General features: G+C 41.2%; 2 protein-coding genes across 7 annotated transcripts in view; both read right to left on the bottom strand.

The window, feature by feature from the left end:
* Positions 1-720: 720 nt before the first annotated feature.
* Positions 721-14,554, bottom strand: tox4b (TOX high mobility group box family member 4 b). Of its 4 annotated transcripts, none has more exons than XM_070854510.1 (10): positions 14,454-14,554; positions 11,267-11,335; positions 9,830-9,880; positions 6,825-7,112; positions 6,484-6,744; positions 5,375-5,695; positions 4,786-4,866; positions 3,560-4,195; positions 3,304-3,458; positions 721-2,022 (listed from the first exon to the last, which is right to left on the bottom strand). In XM_070854510.1, exons 1-10 carry the CDS (start codon positions 14,457-14,459, stop codon positions 1,965-1,967), a joined length of 1,926 nt encoding a protein of 641 aa, XP_070710611.1. In that variant the 5' UTR covers positions 14,460-14,554; the 3' UTR covers positions 721-1,964. The 4 variants fall into 4 exon arrangements, with proteins under 4 accessions (XP_070710611.1, XP_070710609.1, XP_070710612.1 ...); XM_070854508.1 differs by lacking the exon at positions 14,454-14,554 and adding an exon at positions 11,570-11,777; XM_070854511.1 differs by lacking the exon at positions 9,830-9,880.
* A 910-nt stretch (positions 14,555-15,464) lies between these two features.
* The window catches only part of LOC139222664 (solute carrier family 12 member 6-like), a 28,456-nt gene continuing 26,019 nt past the window's right edge, over positions 15,465-17,901 (bottom strand). For all 3 annotated transcript variants that reach the window (XM_070854500.1, XM_070854502.1, XM_070854501.1), the window contains one exon: positions 15,465-17,822. In XM_070854500.1, coding sequence (XP_070710601.1) covers positions 17,731-17,822 — 92 coding nt within the window. In that variant the 3' untranslated portion in view covers positions 15,465-17,730. The remainder of the gene's footprint in view (positions 17,823-17,901) is intronic.

The following is a 17,901-nucleotide window of genomic DNA, read 5'->3' as shown; positions in this document are numbered from 1 at the left end:
AGAGAGCAAAAATCAGATCTAAACACTAAACGCTAATTTGCATCCTGCTTTTTTCTGTCACTATAATTTTATTTGATGGTATGTGGCGCATTTTAATGTAATTTGTAGCGCTGAACTGCGCAACAGCGCCATCTGTCTTGTGTTGACCACGCTGCTTTTTCCCGCCACGGTGGGTTTTCCCGCCATCGTCATCAAACGCTCCTGACGACGCCAATCTCGCGAGAAACGGCGAGACTTTCAATTTTATGCCTTTCTGTGGGACTTTTTAGGAATAACTTGTGTTTTCTTTATCAGCAACCATATTATTGAACAGTTTATATTATTTTGGTACCATGTGGCATCTTAGGCAACAACATACTTTTAAATTTTTAACTGTGCATTTCTAATTTTGCTAAATTTAATATTCATTATGTAAATCTACAGAAAAAAGCTAAATTTTTACTTTGACTCCGTTATTTGCACATTTCTTAAAATGCTTTTAACATAGTTATATAAACTGTAACTGCCACTTCACCTCCATGTGCACTTTTATCTTTGTTGTATACAAGGAATTTGTCCTTGTGCTTTCATTTGAAAGAAAGAAAAAAACTCCCATGTATGTTATAATAAATCTAACAAATTATTAATTATGTGATTTGTTTTGTTCCTTTGCCGAAATGAGGATAAAGTTATATTATTAAAAAGCTATAGTTGGGAGGCCAAAATGTGCATCACCAAATGTATATTAAAACATAAAATATTTTATTTCACCATTAAAAACATTTCCATGATATCTACAATAAACCAGACCGATCACTGCATTATTTAATCTGACTGGGAACAGTTTTTAAGATGCAACCATTCCCTTACGTGATTATTCACCAGACCTGAAAGCAGTTCCTTAAATGAGACACGTATGTTCAAAAGTAAAACTTTCAAACTGGATTCCCTTTCCACTTAGAGTAGTGTTGTCAGAGCTGGTGTGTTTATTTAATTCCAATATTTTCTTTGTTTCCCCATCACAAATATTCCTCATAAACAAAATGTGCACCTTATGTTGCGGGATATTTCAGCAGATCAGAGGTTTCTTTTCCTGAATTTTAGCACCTGTTTTGAAAGACTGAATTAAAATCCTTCACTTGGTGTTTATTTCCCCTAAAAGTGGCTTAAAAAGGTGACAAACGGCATTTGGCTGGTGGTAGATTAATTCCTACTGCGTCTCAAAAAGGCTTCTTACGGAGGTTTTACCCTTTTGCACGACTCCAAACTACCTTCACAACCGTTTGTGCTTCGCCACAGTCGCCGCTCGTACGTAGTTAAATCGCCAAAGTAGCCGCCGACCCCTTGATGCCAAAGCACCCGCAAAAGAATAATTAAACAAGAATCACTTTCATTCACATGAATCAGTCCTCAACAAAACAGTAAAAGGGAAAAGCACACACACATGAAGTGGAATTTTTGAAATGAATAAAGTTTGACTGAATTCATCTGCAAGATCTCGATTCCTTCCTGCACTTTTTTTCCTTGTCAAAACAATTAAAAACGCCATAAGTCCATATAAAATGTTATATATATATTTTTTTTTATCAAGTCCATTATTCAAATTCACAATGGATGATTGATAGAAAAGTCTGGGGGCAGCAGAGCCACGTCTCCAAGTTTCTTCTTCTGCGTTTTCTTCAACACTATTGTTCATCCGTCTGTTGTTAATGTGAGCCGTCGTTGCTGCTGAAGTGTTTTGAGTTGAGAGGCGTTTGTGTCGGGAGCCGAGGTGTCATGGGAAAGTACGCTGTAGTGACTCTCATAAGCTTTCACGTGACCGCTCTTGCCGCCACGACAGACATGATAAAAACAAACATTTATGCGCCAGTGACCTGAGCCTATCATTCATTCATTCACTCCTCTGTTCATTTTGCATTTCATGTGTTGTTCTTCGTCCCCTTTCGCTCTTTGCGTCGCTCCCCTCCGTCAGACGTGTCCTTTGCCTATGTGACGGTGGTGGAGTTCTGCCCACGGATGGCACACCAGGCCATGAACACATCCCTGTCAAAGAGAACAGAAAAAAGTTTTAACTCGACTTTAGTCTATTTGTGACATACCGAGTCTGGACAAGATGCACTTCAAATCATGTTGTATGATAACCAGCTGCCTACAGCTTTTTAAGAGCTTTATTAGATCATTACAGTAGAGAGCGACAGGAGGACATGATCTGACATTTTCAAGCACTTTCAAGGTAAGTAAACCAGAAATTTCCAGGCTGTGGAAGCCTTCATCATCACATCTGTTACTATAAATGCATTTGAAAAACGTAAACAGAATTTCTTTATACCTGCAGCAGGTAGTTTATATTGTTTATTCTACCAGCTATTCATGTTAACTTTGATCATATGTTTTGATCAGGATTATCATCTACTGTGAGATGCCAGGAGACAAAATAACGACAGCAGGATAGTTTAATTTCTTAAATATATATATATATTAATGTAATTGTGCAGAAGATTTAGAGCACCAGATTATAATAATAAAAAAAAAAGCAGCTGGAAGTTACCAGTGTCAGACTTTTGCCTTCATTTCAGAGTTTTGATCATTATTTTATCATCATTTGTTGTTTTACAGAACTGGTACACAACCAGAGTTTATACCACACCAGCACACACGAGTGAGGTGTTTACATGCTGCAGTATTCCAGGTTATATCCGATTCTACAGAGAGTACAGCAGTACGCATACTACACACATTTCTATACTTATATACAATATACATATTTTACCTTCTTTATTGTCTTTTATATTTTGGCTGGGACCATCGAGTGGCTGTGTGCTTTCATGAGGGGTTTTATCGTCATGAGTAAACCGGTGTCATCACATTGTGTGAGTATACACGGGGTTCCTAATTTTAAGGGCTTGATGCGTTTTCTCTATCTGATGTTATTGTATGAGAGGCCTTTAAAGTAGAGCTACTGCTATTAATTGATTAGCGGTCATTAATCAATCGCAAATTACTTTGACACGCAATAACTTTGAGTCATTATTTTTAAGGAAAAGTCCAAAATTCTCTGATGTCAGCTTCTTACATGTGACTATTTTCTGGTTTCTTCACTCCTTTGTGACATTAAACTGAATATCAGTGGGTTGTGGACAAAACATGATGTCATTTTCGGATATTTTACAGATGACACAACTTATCGATTAATTGAGAAAATAACCGACAATAAATATAGTCATCAGTCGCAGCCCTTCGTTAAAGCTTCTCAGTTCAAACAACACTTGTAACTTCAGGACCTGTAGCGACACATGAGCTGATGATGGGCTCTGGTGTACACACCTGCAGTGTGTGGCGACACACTCGTTGCTACAGTACTCCTTGTCCCAGTCTTTGCTCTCCACCGCAGGGTTGGTGCAGCCGGCACGCACGCAAATGTTGCGGCTGGCGGTGGGAGTCACACTCGGGACGGGGGCAACGTTCACCTCAACCTCCATCTGAGAGACAAAACAAGACAAAAAGAGAAATACAGACGTTTACAATGAAAAACAGAATGAATGTAACAGTATGTCCTGCGCGTCAGTGATGCTGAGCTTACTCCTTCCTCTGCCTCCGCCACTTCCTCTCCTCCTGAGACCACATCAGCAGACCGTCCCACCTCCACCGTCAGACCGGAGGAGGACGCTGATGCCGGTGTTTCACTGGCTGACGTCACAATGATTGGCGCGTTTGTGTCCGACTGCCGTGACGACGGGACGACCTTGATCTGCAGCGGAGGTGGAGCTGTGGCGGCGCCTCGTGGTTTGGCCTGCAGAGGTGGAGGAGCCTGGGCGTGCACCATCTGCTGCAGCCGAGGCGGAGGAGGGGTGCTCTGCATCTGCTGCAGCGGCGGCGGCTGGCGAGGCGAGGAGGCGGGCGTCGCCGTGACGGACACGGCGCCAGAGGGCAGCTGCGTCTGCTTGATGATGATCTTGGTGACAGTGGGGGGGTTCGGAGGGGTGGCAGCGGGCGGCGGTTGGGGTTTGGTGGCACCAGTGCGGGAGCGTGTGGTGACCTGAGGCAGGTCCAGGATGATGTTGGAGGTACAGATGTTGGTGATGGTGTTCTCCTCGGGGTTGTAGTGCTGTGACCTGGTGGAGCGAGCGGCTAAGGTGTTGACAGGCGTGGCTGTGACGGAGGGAGACGGGACTGGAGGCGGAGGCGATGGGGCCGTGTCCATGACTTCAATAGGAGCCTGAAGAGAGGATGGATGAAAACAATAAAGACGCACAAGAAGTCATGTTAGAATGTGTCATCTGCTATTATATACAGAAGATAATTAAACACTTCATGATGTTTTCATCAAATGTGGAGGTTTGCCTGAAACAACTGTGTTTTACTGAGTCAGTTTTACTGGTTTCTGTGGTTTATTACATAGACTGAGAATAAGAACAGGACGTTTGGTCTGTGCACTGCCGCTTTGAAGCCTCCAGTTTGGCTTCATGGGCGTCGTCATCTTGGTTTTGGAGCCACAAGTGACGTTCATTCTGCATCTTCCACAAGATCCTGTCTCTGATTGGTTACATCTAGGCATTCCCACCTCTGATTGGCTAGTCACAGGGCAGGCCTGCCCTAAAATCAGCACCTGCTTTATTGTCTATTTTACTCTAAATGGGACCATAATTTACAACATGAACACCAAGCTGTATTGAAGAAGACTTCAAACTACTGATTGAGACCGTAAGTGAATTAGAAAGTAATAAATCAAGAGAAGTTGGGTCATTTTCTCATAGACTTCCACACATTCAGCCAGTAGAGTCAAACGGACCAATCAGAGGAGCTCACCTGAGAATGATGACCATCTCTGTACTCCGCCAACGCCTTAAAGTAATCCTTCTTTGCCGCTTCATTTTTCCTCTTGTAAACCTGAAAAAAAGGGTCAGTTGTCCTCTGTCATTAGTGTTTCAGGATCAAATTTGGTACCAAGTATGTTTTCACAATACAAGGGATTTGCTTTTTTTGTATAGGTGCATGCAATAAAATCACAGAGAAGTGAAAAACAAGTACTGCAAGTCAAGAAACACAAATATGAAATAGAAATACAATAAGAATATGAAAAAAAATATAAAAACAAAATACATTTTTTTAACTGAAATCTGGATAGTTTGTGCAGAAATGTGTAAAATATTCATTGTGCAAAGAGTATCGTACGGAGTCTTTTGTTTTTACAGTATATCAGCTGTTATGGTTATCACTTCTGTAGGATTTCAAATATAAAAACATTTCTGCAATTATGTCATATTTCCTTAATGTGGAACTCAATAAGCATCTGAACAGTTCCCACACTAAAAACACCTGAATGATAAATGAATAAGCATAAGAACATTTAAAACTTGGGGAATCGAGCCAAGAGTTTCCTCTGTTTTCCCCTCACCTGTTTCTGCTCCTCCCCCAGGCTGTCCCACATGGAGGCCACAATCTTCGACACTTCCCCAAATGTTGCGTTGGGATTTTGCCCCTTAATAGCGGCCTGCGTGTCCCTGAAGAACAACGCGTAGGCTGACACAGGTTTCTGAGGCTTGTTGGGGTCTTTCCTGATCTTCTCCTTCTTCACTCGTCCCGCTCCTCCTTTCCGTCTGATAGCTGGAGAGACGCTGGAGGCGGGGGCAGAGAGCGGGGACTCGGACAGGGAGGGATCAAGGGAGATGACCCCGGGAGAGACTGCTAGGGAGACCGGAGATTCAACCAGGACGCTCTGATTGGAGGGGATGGGAAAGATGCATGTTAGAATGTAAATGTAAATCCTGCTTCAATAACAAGGAACTTGTGGTATCTGATATGTTATGTGTATCTTATATGTTATATGTGTGTGTCCTCTCTGTGGATGTTTATGTAAGAGAGGTATGTGTTGATATAAGGACATGGTACTGTTGGATGAATTCCCAAGAGACCTTAACATATAAGGACATGGTACTGTTGGATGAATTCCCAAGAGAGACCTTAACATATAAGGACATGGTGCTGTTGGATGAATTCCCATTACATGACATTAACTATGCATTCCTCTGTATTTGGACAAAGGGGGGGTCTTGATACTGGTGGAAACCATATGGTGAGATAAGCTTTCATAACGGTATAAAAAGGTGATCGGAAGAATAGCTCGGGGAAGACGCAAATTCGACCAGGGGTTACGCTGTCTGTACGAGACATAGAATTGGCTTTACGTTTTTCCAGGCAACCGTGGCGCCTGTTAGACAACTGATCTTTTTGTAATAAACCTATTTTTATGCAAAAAGTCGTTGTCAGCGGACGTTTCCTTTCATCATCAGTACAGAGAAGCTACAACAAATCCTAAACTAATCAAATATACAGATAAAAATAAAACCTCTCTCTCATTAGGTCATGAGTTTAACTAAAAAATGTCTTTAGAGCTGTGTGGTTGGCTAATTATTATCAATTCTGTTTCCCCTTTTGTTGAATTCTGTTCATGTAGGACCTCATTAATCAAAAAAATGAATAACAACAATAGTTTTCAAGACTTACCCTCCTAAAGTCGTCCATGTCGTCATCCTGCAGCGAGCTGGTGGGCGATGCCGTGGCCGACAGTGGATTTTCAGGCGACTCGGGGCGTTGCAACATGTTCCCGCCGCCCAAGCCGAGCCCCAGCTGAGCGCTGAGCTCTGACTGGTCAATAGTGGTCAACTGGTTGGACCCCAGCAGGCCCTGGCTCATGTCACCCAGCGGGACGTCGATGGTCACTGGGGACGAGCTGCTGAACTGAGAGCCGATGGGGTGACCGAGATCCTGGGGGTGGAGAGAAGATGAGTGAACTAAACTAGTGTTTGATGCTGAGATAAGCGTCGGAAAGGTCCCGGACTCCTCACCATTCCCAGAGACGATCCCAGCAAAGCACTTCCTCCCGACTGGTTGATGACTCCCAGACTCAGGTGCTCCAATCCCTGTGAGGGGGCGTTGACGAAAGTGGAGGCGAACGAGGGGTCGTCCCCTTCGACCACGGCGTTCCCGGGCACCACCACGCTGTCGGAGGGCCCCGTGTCGGACAGCTCCCCGAAATGGGAAACCACATCGGACACGGTGAGGGCCGAGTCTGGATCCAAGGAGATGGGAGGAATCTCAAACTCCTCATCGCCGAGGCTGGGAGTGTGGAACGTCTGGAGGGCGGATGGAGCCGGAGGCAAAAGTGGAAAGAGAAGACGATGGAAATAAAAGAAGAGTGGAGAGAAAAGCAAAGATGGAGGAGGAGAAGAGAAAACACATTTGTGAGAAATGTGAGAAGAGTAAAAAACTATTTGGAAAGGAAGGCAAGAGAGCCACAATTAAGTTGGGAGAGGATTAAAGTCAAAATTTCCTTAAACGCAGAAGAAGTATTTTGGAAATATCTCTAAAATACTCAGGAGGGATCGAGTCACGCGTGGAAAGTTTCTTTTGGTGTTCAGGAGCCTTTGTCACAGCACAACATTAGCGGGTCTTCTCGCAAGCTTTGGGTTTAACTCAGGTCTTCTGGAAGTTTTATTTTCAATCACAATTTTGGCTTCCAATTATCATAAAAGCAAGATAAAATGATTATTGTGCCGCATTGTTTTGCAAGGACGCTCTCATTCTGTCTTGTGTTAGAAACCCAGCGCAACCCTTTCTTTCTCACCGGGTCATTTTCAGCTCAAAGCTGGATTGGAAACTCCTGAGTTAATTGATAATTTGCCTTGTTATCCAGGATCACAGATGACTAAGTGAAGCAGGACAACGCTCCGCTTGCTTTGCGATTCAGGCCCCTGGTCGTGCACCCAAAAACAAAAACAAAATTCAAGGGCCGCCCTCGCCAAGAAAAATAACGTTAGGAGCATCTACCCTGATGAATGATTACGCTCTGTAAGGGGACACTGCAGGGGACAAAGGCATAAAACTGTGTAGATTCACAACTAAAACTGGCCGTATGCCACACCACAAAGATAGAAATGTGCAGACACATGCTTTTTGCAGCTGCGTGTACGCATGATTCTGTTTTATAAATCTCAATGTGGAGCCAGACGCATATGCACAAGCCTCATTTCACCTCCCACAGTTCACCACAAATGAGCATAACAACGCCTTAAATTAGCTGTTAGCATACTGATACCTGTGTCCACTGCACACTCATTAGACCGGTCAGTGAGAAGAACGCAGAAGTGCAATTTAACCACTCGTTTGTCCATCTGCGAGGGTTCCCCCACGGCACCAGAGCAGCTTTCATTATGCGCGACCATTGCAATTTCCAGCAGCTATAACACTAATCTGTCACCCATCATCGTGCTGATATCTGACCTTTCATTTCATGTCCACCTCATCATTTCACGCCAGCTCATGTGTGGGGAACGGTGTACGCTGCACATCGTCCATATGTCTGGCTCCGGCTCTGTCGGCAGCTTAGGACAACGGACTGTGATTGGCTGTCAGCGTTTCTCTCATTCATCAAATCTTTCTGAAAGTGATCCCGACGATATCATTCGGCGTCATAATGGTGGTGTGGACTCCGCTGTCCACTCGACGTGACTTTTGAAACGATACATTTCTAGTTGTCATCACACTTATCTTTCTTGGTGCAGACGGCCATTCAAGCTCGAAACTGTCGCAGCGTGTGACCACCCTCAGCTGCACCATGTGCTGAAGGGTGAATCATAGGCAGCACATAGTGAGAATGCTGGTGACCTAAAAATATGTGCACAAATCTACCACTGCAAGTTTGGACTGTTTTAGACAGGTTAGAACTAAAGTATGAAATGGTTTGAATGTTTAAGTAATGTGACACTGCTCTCAAATCTTATCAAGCGCGTAGATTATTGGTGTGCTGTATCATATTGTTCACGATGATACGGATATTTTTAGCATGATTAATATTGTGATATTGGCAATAGAGCGATAACCAGCATGGCTGAAAGTGTAACCAACTTCGCTACCAGCTCCACGGTGGAGGAGGTAGCTCCAAAAACAGGGGAGAAACTTCAGTTAAGCTGCAAGAAGCGACGATCGGACCTTCGCGCACATCGGGGTGGGCGGCAGTCGCTGTGCCGCCGGTGTGATCTGTGCGAGCATATAAGCCGGTTAAAATGAGCTCCGCCTCAGCAGCCACATTAAAATGCGGCTCACAAACGCAACGAAAACAAAAAAACGGAAATGTCACGTAAAATTGTGCAACACCACCAATAATTGGAACGTACTGCATATATGACTTTCTAATAAATGATCTTGCATGGACAACATTAAAATCACAGTTGGGACTTTAGGGCCTCCATACACCTTAAATTTGTAATTCATTTTATTTTGTTGTACTATTTGTATTTAATTCTTATTGTTTCCAAACTAGAGAACTGAGAGGTAATTTCGTGCTGTTGTCACGGACTACGAGATGGCACACTGTTTAATATCGACAAAACTGTGCTTAATTTATTGTAACTGTATGTTAGTTCAAATATTTCCGTATTTATTTCAATAATTAATATAAAAGCAGTTTTTCTGATCTACTCCACTGCTTGAAGTGCTGAAGTTTGTTCCTCCATCTATAATATTCTATCATTTGGTCTATTCTGACAGTAAAACAGCACCGAAGAGATTAAAAAACTTTTATCATGCAACATGATGGCATCAAACTCGTCATGTGCATCATGTGTCTGCAGCTGCGTCACGGTAAAACCCCCCCGCCGTCCCACAGTTTGACAAACTCTTTAGATGAGTCAGTTTTTTAGGTCTGTATTCAGCCGTGGTGTTTTGATGATTCACTCCCTGTGGTAGAAAAAAAAAAAAAAAAACTAGTTTCCTAAGTGAAAGCATTAATAAAAAAGGGTGAATTTAAGTAGGAGGGGGTGTGAAATATAAAGTATTTATAAATAATTCATACTCCACCAGCAGATCCAGCGAGGTTGAAGAGGTCAATGGGTTTAGTGGTGCACTAAAAAATGTGAGTATGTCAGTAAGTTCACGTTGAAGTAGATTACAAATGTCATATTTGTGGCAGTAAAACCGTTTTTATATGTACTCATGACACTGACAGTAAATGGTTCATACATACAGAACAAAAACCCTCATTTTGTTTAACTCACATTACAAAGAATCCATCAAAGCTGAAAAGAATAACATGAACAAGGTTGAAAAGCTAGACAACATAATCAGCCAAAACTGCTAGATATTACGTTAGAGACGGCTGAGTTTAGGCAGCGGTGGTTAATGCTGATTTCACACTGTGCTGCACGAGCCTGAATGTGCCTCTAATGTTTAACTATTAAATTCAAGTCACAGAGCCAAGCATCCATTTTAATGAAAGCGAAAACACCTGATGCTTAAAAACTCATCATTAAACACTTGACGCTGTTTTAAAAAAGGTATTTCCAGAATCGTCAGAGACTCTTTTAACCATCTGGATGAATAAATATTCAATCTGCACCGTTATTTCCTAATCGAGGTGGCCGGAAATGTGGCCTCTCCTCGCTTGTTTTGTGCAAAACATGAACAATTGTAGTGTGTGAAATTATAAAATTATGAAATGTAAAGTTAATGTTGAAAACTATAGCTAATAGCAAAACTAAAATTTGGGTTCCAAATTAAACAAATTGAGCGGTGAGGCATGCCGCTGGGATCCTCACTCATTTTATCTTGTGGTGCATTTATAGTCTAGACCCTCCAAAGGGGCCATAACACAAATCTGAGGGGTCAAAAGAGGACGGACAAAATGGTGAAACAAGTAGAAACAGCTTTGTTTTAAGGTGCCTCGAGCTAAAATGGTTTACCACCAGTGCTTATTCAAAAGCCTTATTTAATAACGATAAGACTGTGTTTTAATTTTTTATCTAGAAGATTGTTTCATGTCAATAAAGCTGATAAAACCCTGATATACTATTTGAAATAGTTGAATTATGCAGTAAATGGAATATTTTTATCACCCAGATGGTCGGACCAGTCTTTAAGGACTCAATGCACAACAGCAGTGTGTGTGTGTGTGTGTGTGTGTGTTTTCCTCTTAAAGATTCAGATAAACACATTTTCGTGCCATCAGGACAGCCATTTGATCACAGAGTTGGTCGTGTGAGGATTAAAATGCACTGCGCTGACACTGATGTTTGGGTTTGACTGATGGACCGAGCCGAGGGGCGTTCACATCCACGTTAAACCCAAAACTTGTGAGTGCAGCAGCTCTAATATGACAAAGAGGCATTAGGCTCTATGACTCCGATGCATTGGAAGATGTTGTGTGATTCTAGGAGGAGGCTCCACGCAGCGTTTAACTAAAACCTGTCAGGGAGAAACTCAATGCCATTTAATTCAAGGTGTAAAGGCCTACCTCTGAGGAGGAGAGGAAGGGATGGCTGGACCCAGAAATCGTCAAGTAGTTGTCACTGCCTCCAGGGAACTGAATCATTAAAAGGTGCACAAGTTAGGGAAAAGATTATTGATTTAGAAGGGTTTTTGTGTGTGTGTGTGTGTGTGTGTGTGTGTGTGTGTGTGTGTGTGTGATATTTTCCCCCATGTTCAAGCAACAATGAGGCGACAGTAAGGGGATATTCACACTGTGATGCGTTTACTGACAGGCTTTAGTTGGCTCAAAGGCGTAAAAGCGTGTGCCCCATTCATACAATAGAGTCACCTTGCTGTCAGAGTCAAATCCATTGAAAGACTGCGGATCCAGGAACTCTGGATCACCGTCGTGCTGCCCGGTACCGTCCGTTAAATCCGAATAAAAATTCAGGTCCATCTTTTTCAGCTGGGCCTCATATGTTGGCTATGAGGCCCCTCTTCAATTCAAGGTGTTAACGCACTGAAATCAGATCTCCTATATTTCACCAGAGCTTGAAAACGTGTGTGTGGTTAAAGTGGGTTCAGATAGCAGAGGAGTGGGAGCAGCAGCCCCAAACACCGAGCCAATACCGAGCCAAAAACTGACAGCTTTTGCACGGATGCACGCCTTAAACGGAGCATGTGTGCGCCAGCAACCGTGCCAAAAATAACCCGAGTGCTGGCTGGCTAGCTACCGAGGTAACGTGGCCGGTACCGGTCTGTATTGCTGACTTGTCCTACCACGGTTTAGCTTTAGCTGGCTTTGACGCAAGGCTGCAGCACTCCAGTCTGGCGCCCGTTTGTCTGTCGGGTCCTCAAACGCGACATTCAATCAATGGCGGCAGCTGGCGGACGTTTAACGGGATGATAACGCTGCTCGAGAGCTCCGGGAGACCGACAATGATCGTTTCACGGTTTTCTGACGGGGTGAGGGAGGCAGACCGAGTCAACGTTTCTGGCTTCGTGTTGGCCCGGGCCAGGCTGCTCAATGGATCCAGAGCCACGGATCACGGATGGGACACACGGAAAGAGTCAAGTTCAACGAGGACGGAACCGGATGTTGAGCGAAGCTGACTTCAAAATAAAATCAGATAGTTAACTGCATTAAAAAAAATAAAAAATAAACACCAACATATTTAAAAGTGTTAGAATAATCAAGAAAATCGCCGTATTTCAATTGAGAGTGAATCACTTTTTGAGCTTTTATGTAATTTGTAATTTGCTGGATGGAAAAAACAAGATGTAACTTGTAAGAAAATACTTTAAGAGTTTGTATTTGTGTATTTGAAATGCACCAGATACATTAATTAATATGCCGTTTTAATCTCAAACAAAACACATCTTTATGCCCACGTTTAAACTGTAGAGAAATCACATCATTGTTGGTCGTGTCTAAATCATAACTGCAAGATTTGTTCGTGTCATCTCGTACCTCTAACACTTACCCTGACCATAACCTACCCCTAAAACCCTAACCCACATCTGGCCAGAATTTCGCAAATGATTGTTTACCAGCGTCACCATCTACACAGAGTCACACAGATCACTTATTGTGAACTAAAATACAACAGTAGAAAAGCGCTTCGCAACAACAAAATGTCCTGATTGGCGACTTCAGATCTATGTTGTGGGAAATTAACAGACCACATCTTTTCAATGTAGGGGATTTAAGGTCAGACCCATATATCGACCTTTTCAAATGCCTAAAATGTGAAAAGTATTAGCTTTTAAAATTACAAATATCATGTATTTTAATTAAAAACTATTTCTCATACCTGTATTTTGTATTTTATTTTGATACGATTGATGAGCAGGTATTTGTAATCCAAATTTGTTTCCATCTCTGGCAATACTAAAAAACTAAATCAAAGAGACAAAATAGGTTTTATAACATTAGCCAGATAAATTAGTCAACACCAAAAATTATAGCTATAGCATTACCAATATCTTTAGTTATTTAAAGCAGTGAATTATGCAGAAGCATTGCTACCGTTAAAAGTAAAGCAAATTTCCAGAACGTTTGCAATCAAAGTACTAAACTACAACTGGGGTTTGTGGGGCCCTTGTGGCAGGTGCGAACTTTGACCAGTTGGTAACCCAGCGTTGGATTACTAACTGTCTATGTGTTATGTTTTTGCATCTGTGTTTGTATGTCCCTCAAGTGAGGCACTTTGTAACTGTGTGCTTTAAAAAGTCCCATACAAATACAGTATTATTACTATTATTATTGATCATAACTAAAGCCTGACTAATACATCAACAGGGTTGACTTTATTGGTCATAAATATTGGTACACATGTTGACCAATTAGTAATGACAAGGTGAGCTGGGCTACAGAACTGCTAATATGGTTGAGGTCATATAGAAACAGTGTCATTAAAGTTTGTCTTTTACAGGACTAAAATCAGCAAGCTTGTTAATATAGACTTATTCATACCACACATTATTTTGTTCAGGTCAGTATTCATATTATAAGTTCTGTTTTGCTTGTTTTCTTTAGTTTTATAAGCTGACTTTGTACTTTGTCATGCCTCTTTAATTACCCCAAATGTAAGATATCTATATCAAAATTTAGTTTTGGTCAGGTTTGACATTAGACAGATTTTAATGTTTCCTAATTTTATTTTGAAAGCCACGACAGGAAGCCGTCTGTCTTTATGCTCCCGACATTATTCCAACCGGACAAAGGATTATTGTAGTTTTCACAAAACATTTACAAGTCTGACATTAAGTGCAGCCGCGAAAGACACAAACCATGTCGTCAAACAGAGTATTAATTATGTTTTACATCAATAAATGTTAGTAAATGTAGCTTTTTATCGCTGTTTTTTAATGCACCCCCCTGTTCTCTCTAATGGTTCAGTCCAGTGTAATCCCTCATCAAGACACGGAGGAACATTATTTTTAAGTATCACTTTTACAACTTCTGGATGGGTATTTAACGTCCACACACGTTGTTTCGGTGCCGAGTGGTCGCTTTAAACACTTTACATTAGCGTATGAGTGTTAAATAACACCAGGAGCGACTGAAAACAAAGGTGTGTTGCATTATAGATGAGTTTAAGTTAAATTAACCGGTTCAATAAAGAGGAGACAACCGACTGATCCGCTCGACCAAATATCGTGTCTTGTAATCAATTAATTATCACATCTTTTTTATTATATCAAAAGTTTCTAATACCAGCTATTCTTACCTCCATGCTCACCCCCGAAATCTGATTAATATTTTGTTTTTTATCCCACTTTTGCAAGTGAACTTCGCCCAGAATTGATTTCCTCAAATATCACAACAAGGCTTCGGCTTCCGGATTGTACGTACAGGTGGAAGTGACCTCATCACGCAAAAGTGGGACGTTGATGTTTCAGAATAAAAGACAGTTATATAGTATTTCTTTCGTTATGACCAATTTTATGTTTATGAATGTGAAGTTTTTCAAGATGAGTTAAATAATAACTCCGTCCCTCTGTTCTCTTATCCTTTGTTATCTTAAAATGTTGGCAGTAATTGTCTCTTTTGTTTTAATTCACTGATATCTGTCCATCAACCAAAATTTAATTGCCAAAAATGTTGATACCCAAATTCATAGTTCATTTGCAATATAGATATAATATATAAAACACTTGGTTCAGCTTCGTAAATGTGAGGATTTGTTGTATTAATTTAATATTTTCGAGTTTTTGGCTGTTGATTGGACAAATCAGGTATAATATGAAGTTGTCACCTTGTGCTCTGGAAAGTGGCAGTTGGCATTTTTCTGACATTATGAACACTTATCATGAAATAATACACAAATATATCAATTATAAGCGCTCCAAGATCTATTCAGTTCTCTCAAACTAAAAAGTCTGTCAAAAGTATTGATTCTTCAGATGTAGTAAGAAAAATATCCATTACACTTTTCCAGAACCCAAGGTGAAGCTTTCAAATCATATTTTTCTATATATATATAAAAAACTGTCAAATTGTCACATTTGAGAAGCTGTTTGGTATTTTTAACGTGATGTATGACTTGATTGATTAGTTCGTATGGAAATTGTTGTTCTGACTAAAAGGCACATCCCCAACAACCAAGTATCATGATAATTAATTGTAGTACCATTATCAGCCAATAAAAACGGACATGCTTTGTCATTATAATGTGATAAAACAAAAGGATCACAAGTCTTGAAACGTTTTTTTCAAAATTGCTTTATTTATTCCCGTATTTTTTTCAAGCAAAGTTTTTATGATTCCTTTTTTTATATTAATGTAATTAAAAAAAGATAAAACTTGGGATCATTTTTGTCTTTATGTACAAGCAAGAAAACAATGTTTAGGAAATAACAATGAACATAAAAGAATCCCTGCACAATAACACTGTAAAAAAAGAAAGAAAGAAAAAAGAACAAAAGCATTAGAGTGGAATCAAACACCTCTAGTTTACAGCTCCTTACTTAAGCAACAAGCTCACGGGCTCTCACTCACACACACACACACACACACACACACACTCTTACAGACACACACACACACACAGCAGGATGTCAGCAGGTTTAGTTCAGGTGTTTGGTGACGTGAGGAGTTTAAGGGGATAAGCTCATACTACACAGCACAGCCAAATATTCTCATTAGAAGGAATGGAAAACACTGATGTGTCAAATGAACACATGTATCATTCACACACACACACACACACTTCTCTCCAAGTGACGGTGACGTTTTGACAGCATGCAGTGCGGCGGCCCTCTCCATGATGCTCCAGTGTGTCAACAATACTGATTCTCACATTGTTGCCGTTCTCAGCCCCACCTCAGCGTTTCAGACGCCGTCACACAACATCCTGACACGCAGGCCACTTTATGGCACGACAAAGAACTCCGATAATTCCCCTCGTCGTCGGGTAAATTTTGGTTTTGCAGGGATCAAGGCTGACATCATAAATCCTGACACCAGGTAGCGGCAGGACACACTGCTGGCGTTTGCGCATGAAGATATGCGTCGTTTGGTGAAATTGAATCATCTCTGTCATTTTCTTTCATCAGATTGTGGAGAAACAGGATTGTGGAAGCTGAGGGAGACAAACAGACTGACGTACAAGTCATTCTTAATATCTCCTAATTTAGATTTTTATTTTATCTCAAAAATTTGACTTCTTATCTCTAAAATTTGACTTTTTATCCCCAAAATTCTGATTTTTTTCACATAATTATGACTGAGTTAGTCATAATTTTGTCTTTTTATGTAATAATTTTGATTCACTATCTTATTATTTCACCTTACTAAGTCATAATTTTTAATCAGGTGATGAAATATTTTTCATAAATTATGACTCAGTACTTAAAAGCACTTAAAAAATAAATAAAATTGTTAGCTAATAATTTTGATGTAGCATGACATCATTTTGCCTTAGTAAGTCAACATTTTTAATTTTCAAACTAATTCTTGTCATATGAAGCCATCAGTTTGACTTTTTATCCTAATGTTTCAGTTTTATTTGATAAATTTGACTTATTATCTCACACGTGGATGTTGACTTTCAAATTTATGACAAATTAAATAAAAAACAGCATTTTTTTGTGAACCTTTTTTAGTTTTCCTGGAGAAAATGGGCCTCCATGCAGGAAGCAAGTTCAGACAAACATACGAGAATTAGAAAATATTTCAGCGCTACTCGACTTTGAACTTAACTGTGGAAACAACGAATTCTGAGGTAAGAAAGGAAAACAGTTTTTGATATGCGATTAAATGACAACCATTTTTCCTTCCATCTCCTTAACAAAGTTACACTTTCAAGTAAGGAGGCGGCACACTGATTTTCTGTAAGTGACCCACTGAGCAGGTTTAAAACTAGAAGCTCCACACTCCCTTTGATGCAGCTTTACTCTTCCAGTTATTATGTAGGTTTGAAATAAACTTAACTGTCTTCAAGGAGTAAAAACAACACAAATCGCTCATTCGGCCTACACTCAAAACACTCACATCTTCTTCCAAAATACATTCTGTACAAAAAGCAACCCTGAGTCTCGTCAGTGGACCGACTGCTTCGTTTCTGGGGCCCTTCGCGCGCTCTACATTTGATATTTCTTCCCATTCGCTGGTCCAACCCCCTAAACGCACCTAACACAACGCTGGTACCTTCTCCGACAAACCAAACCTCCCACCGGGTGGATGATTTTCACAGACACACACACACACACACACACACACACTATTTATCACTCCATTTTTTTTGCTAGTCCATGGAATTGTGTTGGCATTTCTGTAGCTTGACGTAAGTGTGAATGGAAACTCTTGTCGTGACAGAAAAAGTGTAAGAATGAGAGGAAAAGGGCTGAAGGGGGGTGTTGGGCGTGACGGCTGACGCTGCAGCCAATGACAGTCTCTCTTTTTGGGCCCACGCCACCCAGAGCTCACAGGCCCCACCGTCTACCCCTCGCTCACTCCTGCTCGATTGGCCGCCTCTTTAGCGCCGGCTTCCTCTGTTCGTCCGATCAGGAGTAGATGGTGATGACTTCGCTTCCTCCTCCTCTGACCAGCAGGACGCGCTCCAATCCTTCTGTTAGGACCTCGAGGAACTCCATGTCTGGTCATCAGGTTGAGGAGCGTTTCTGCACGTGTATCGTGGCCACGTGACAAAATCAGGACTACTTAAGGCAACATCA

Source organism: Pempheris klunzingeri, chromosome 23 (genome assembly GCF_042242105.1).
Source record: "Pempheris klunzingeri isolate RE-2024b chromosome 23, fPemKlu1.hap1, whole genome shotgun sequence".
Lineage (NCBI taxonomy): Eukaryota > Metazoa > Chordata > Actinopteri > Acropomatiformes > Pempheridae > Pempheris > Pempheris klunzingeri.
This window is presented reverse-complemented; position numbering and strand designations above follow the sequence as displayed.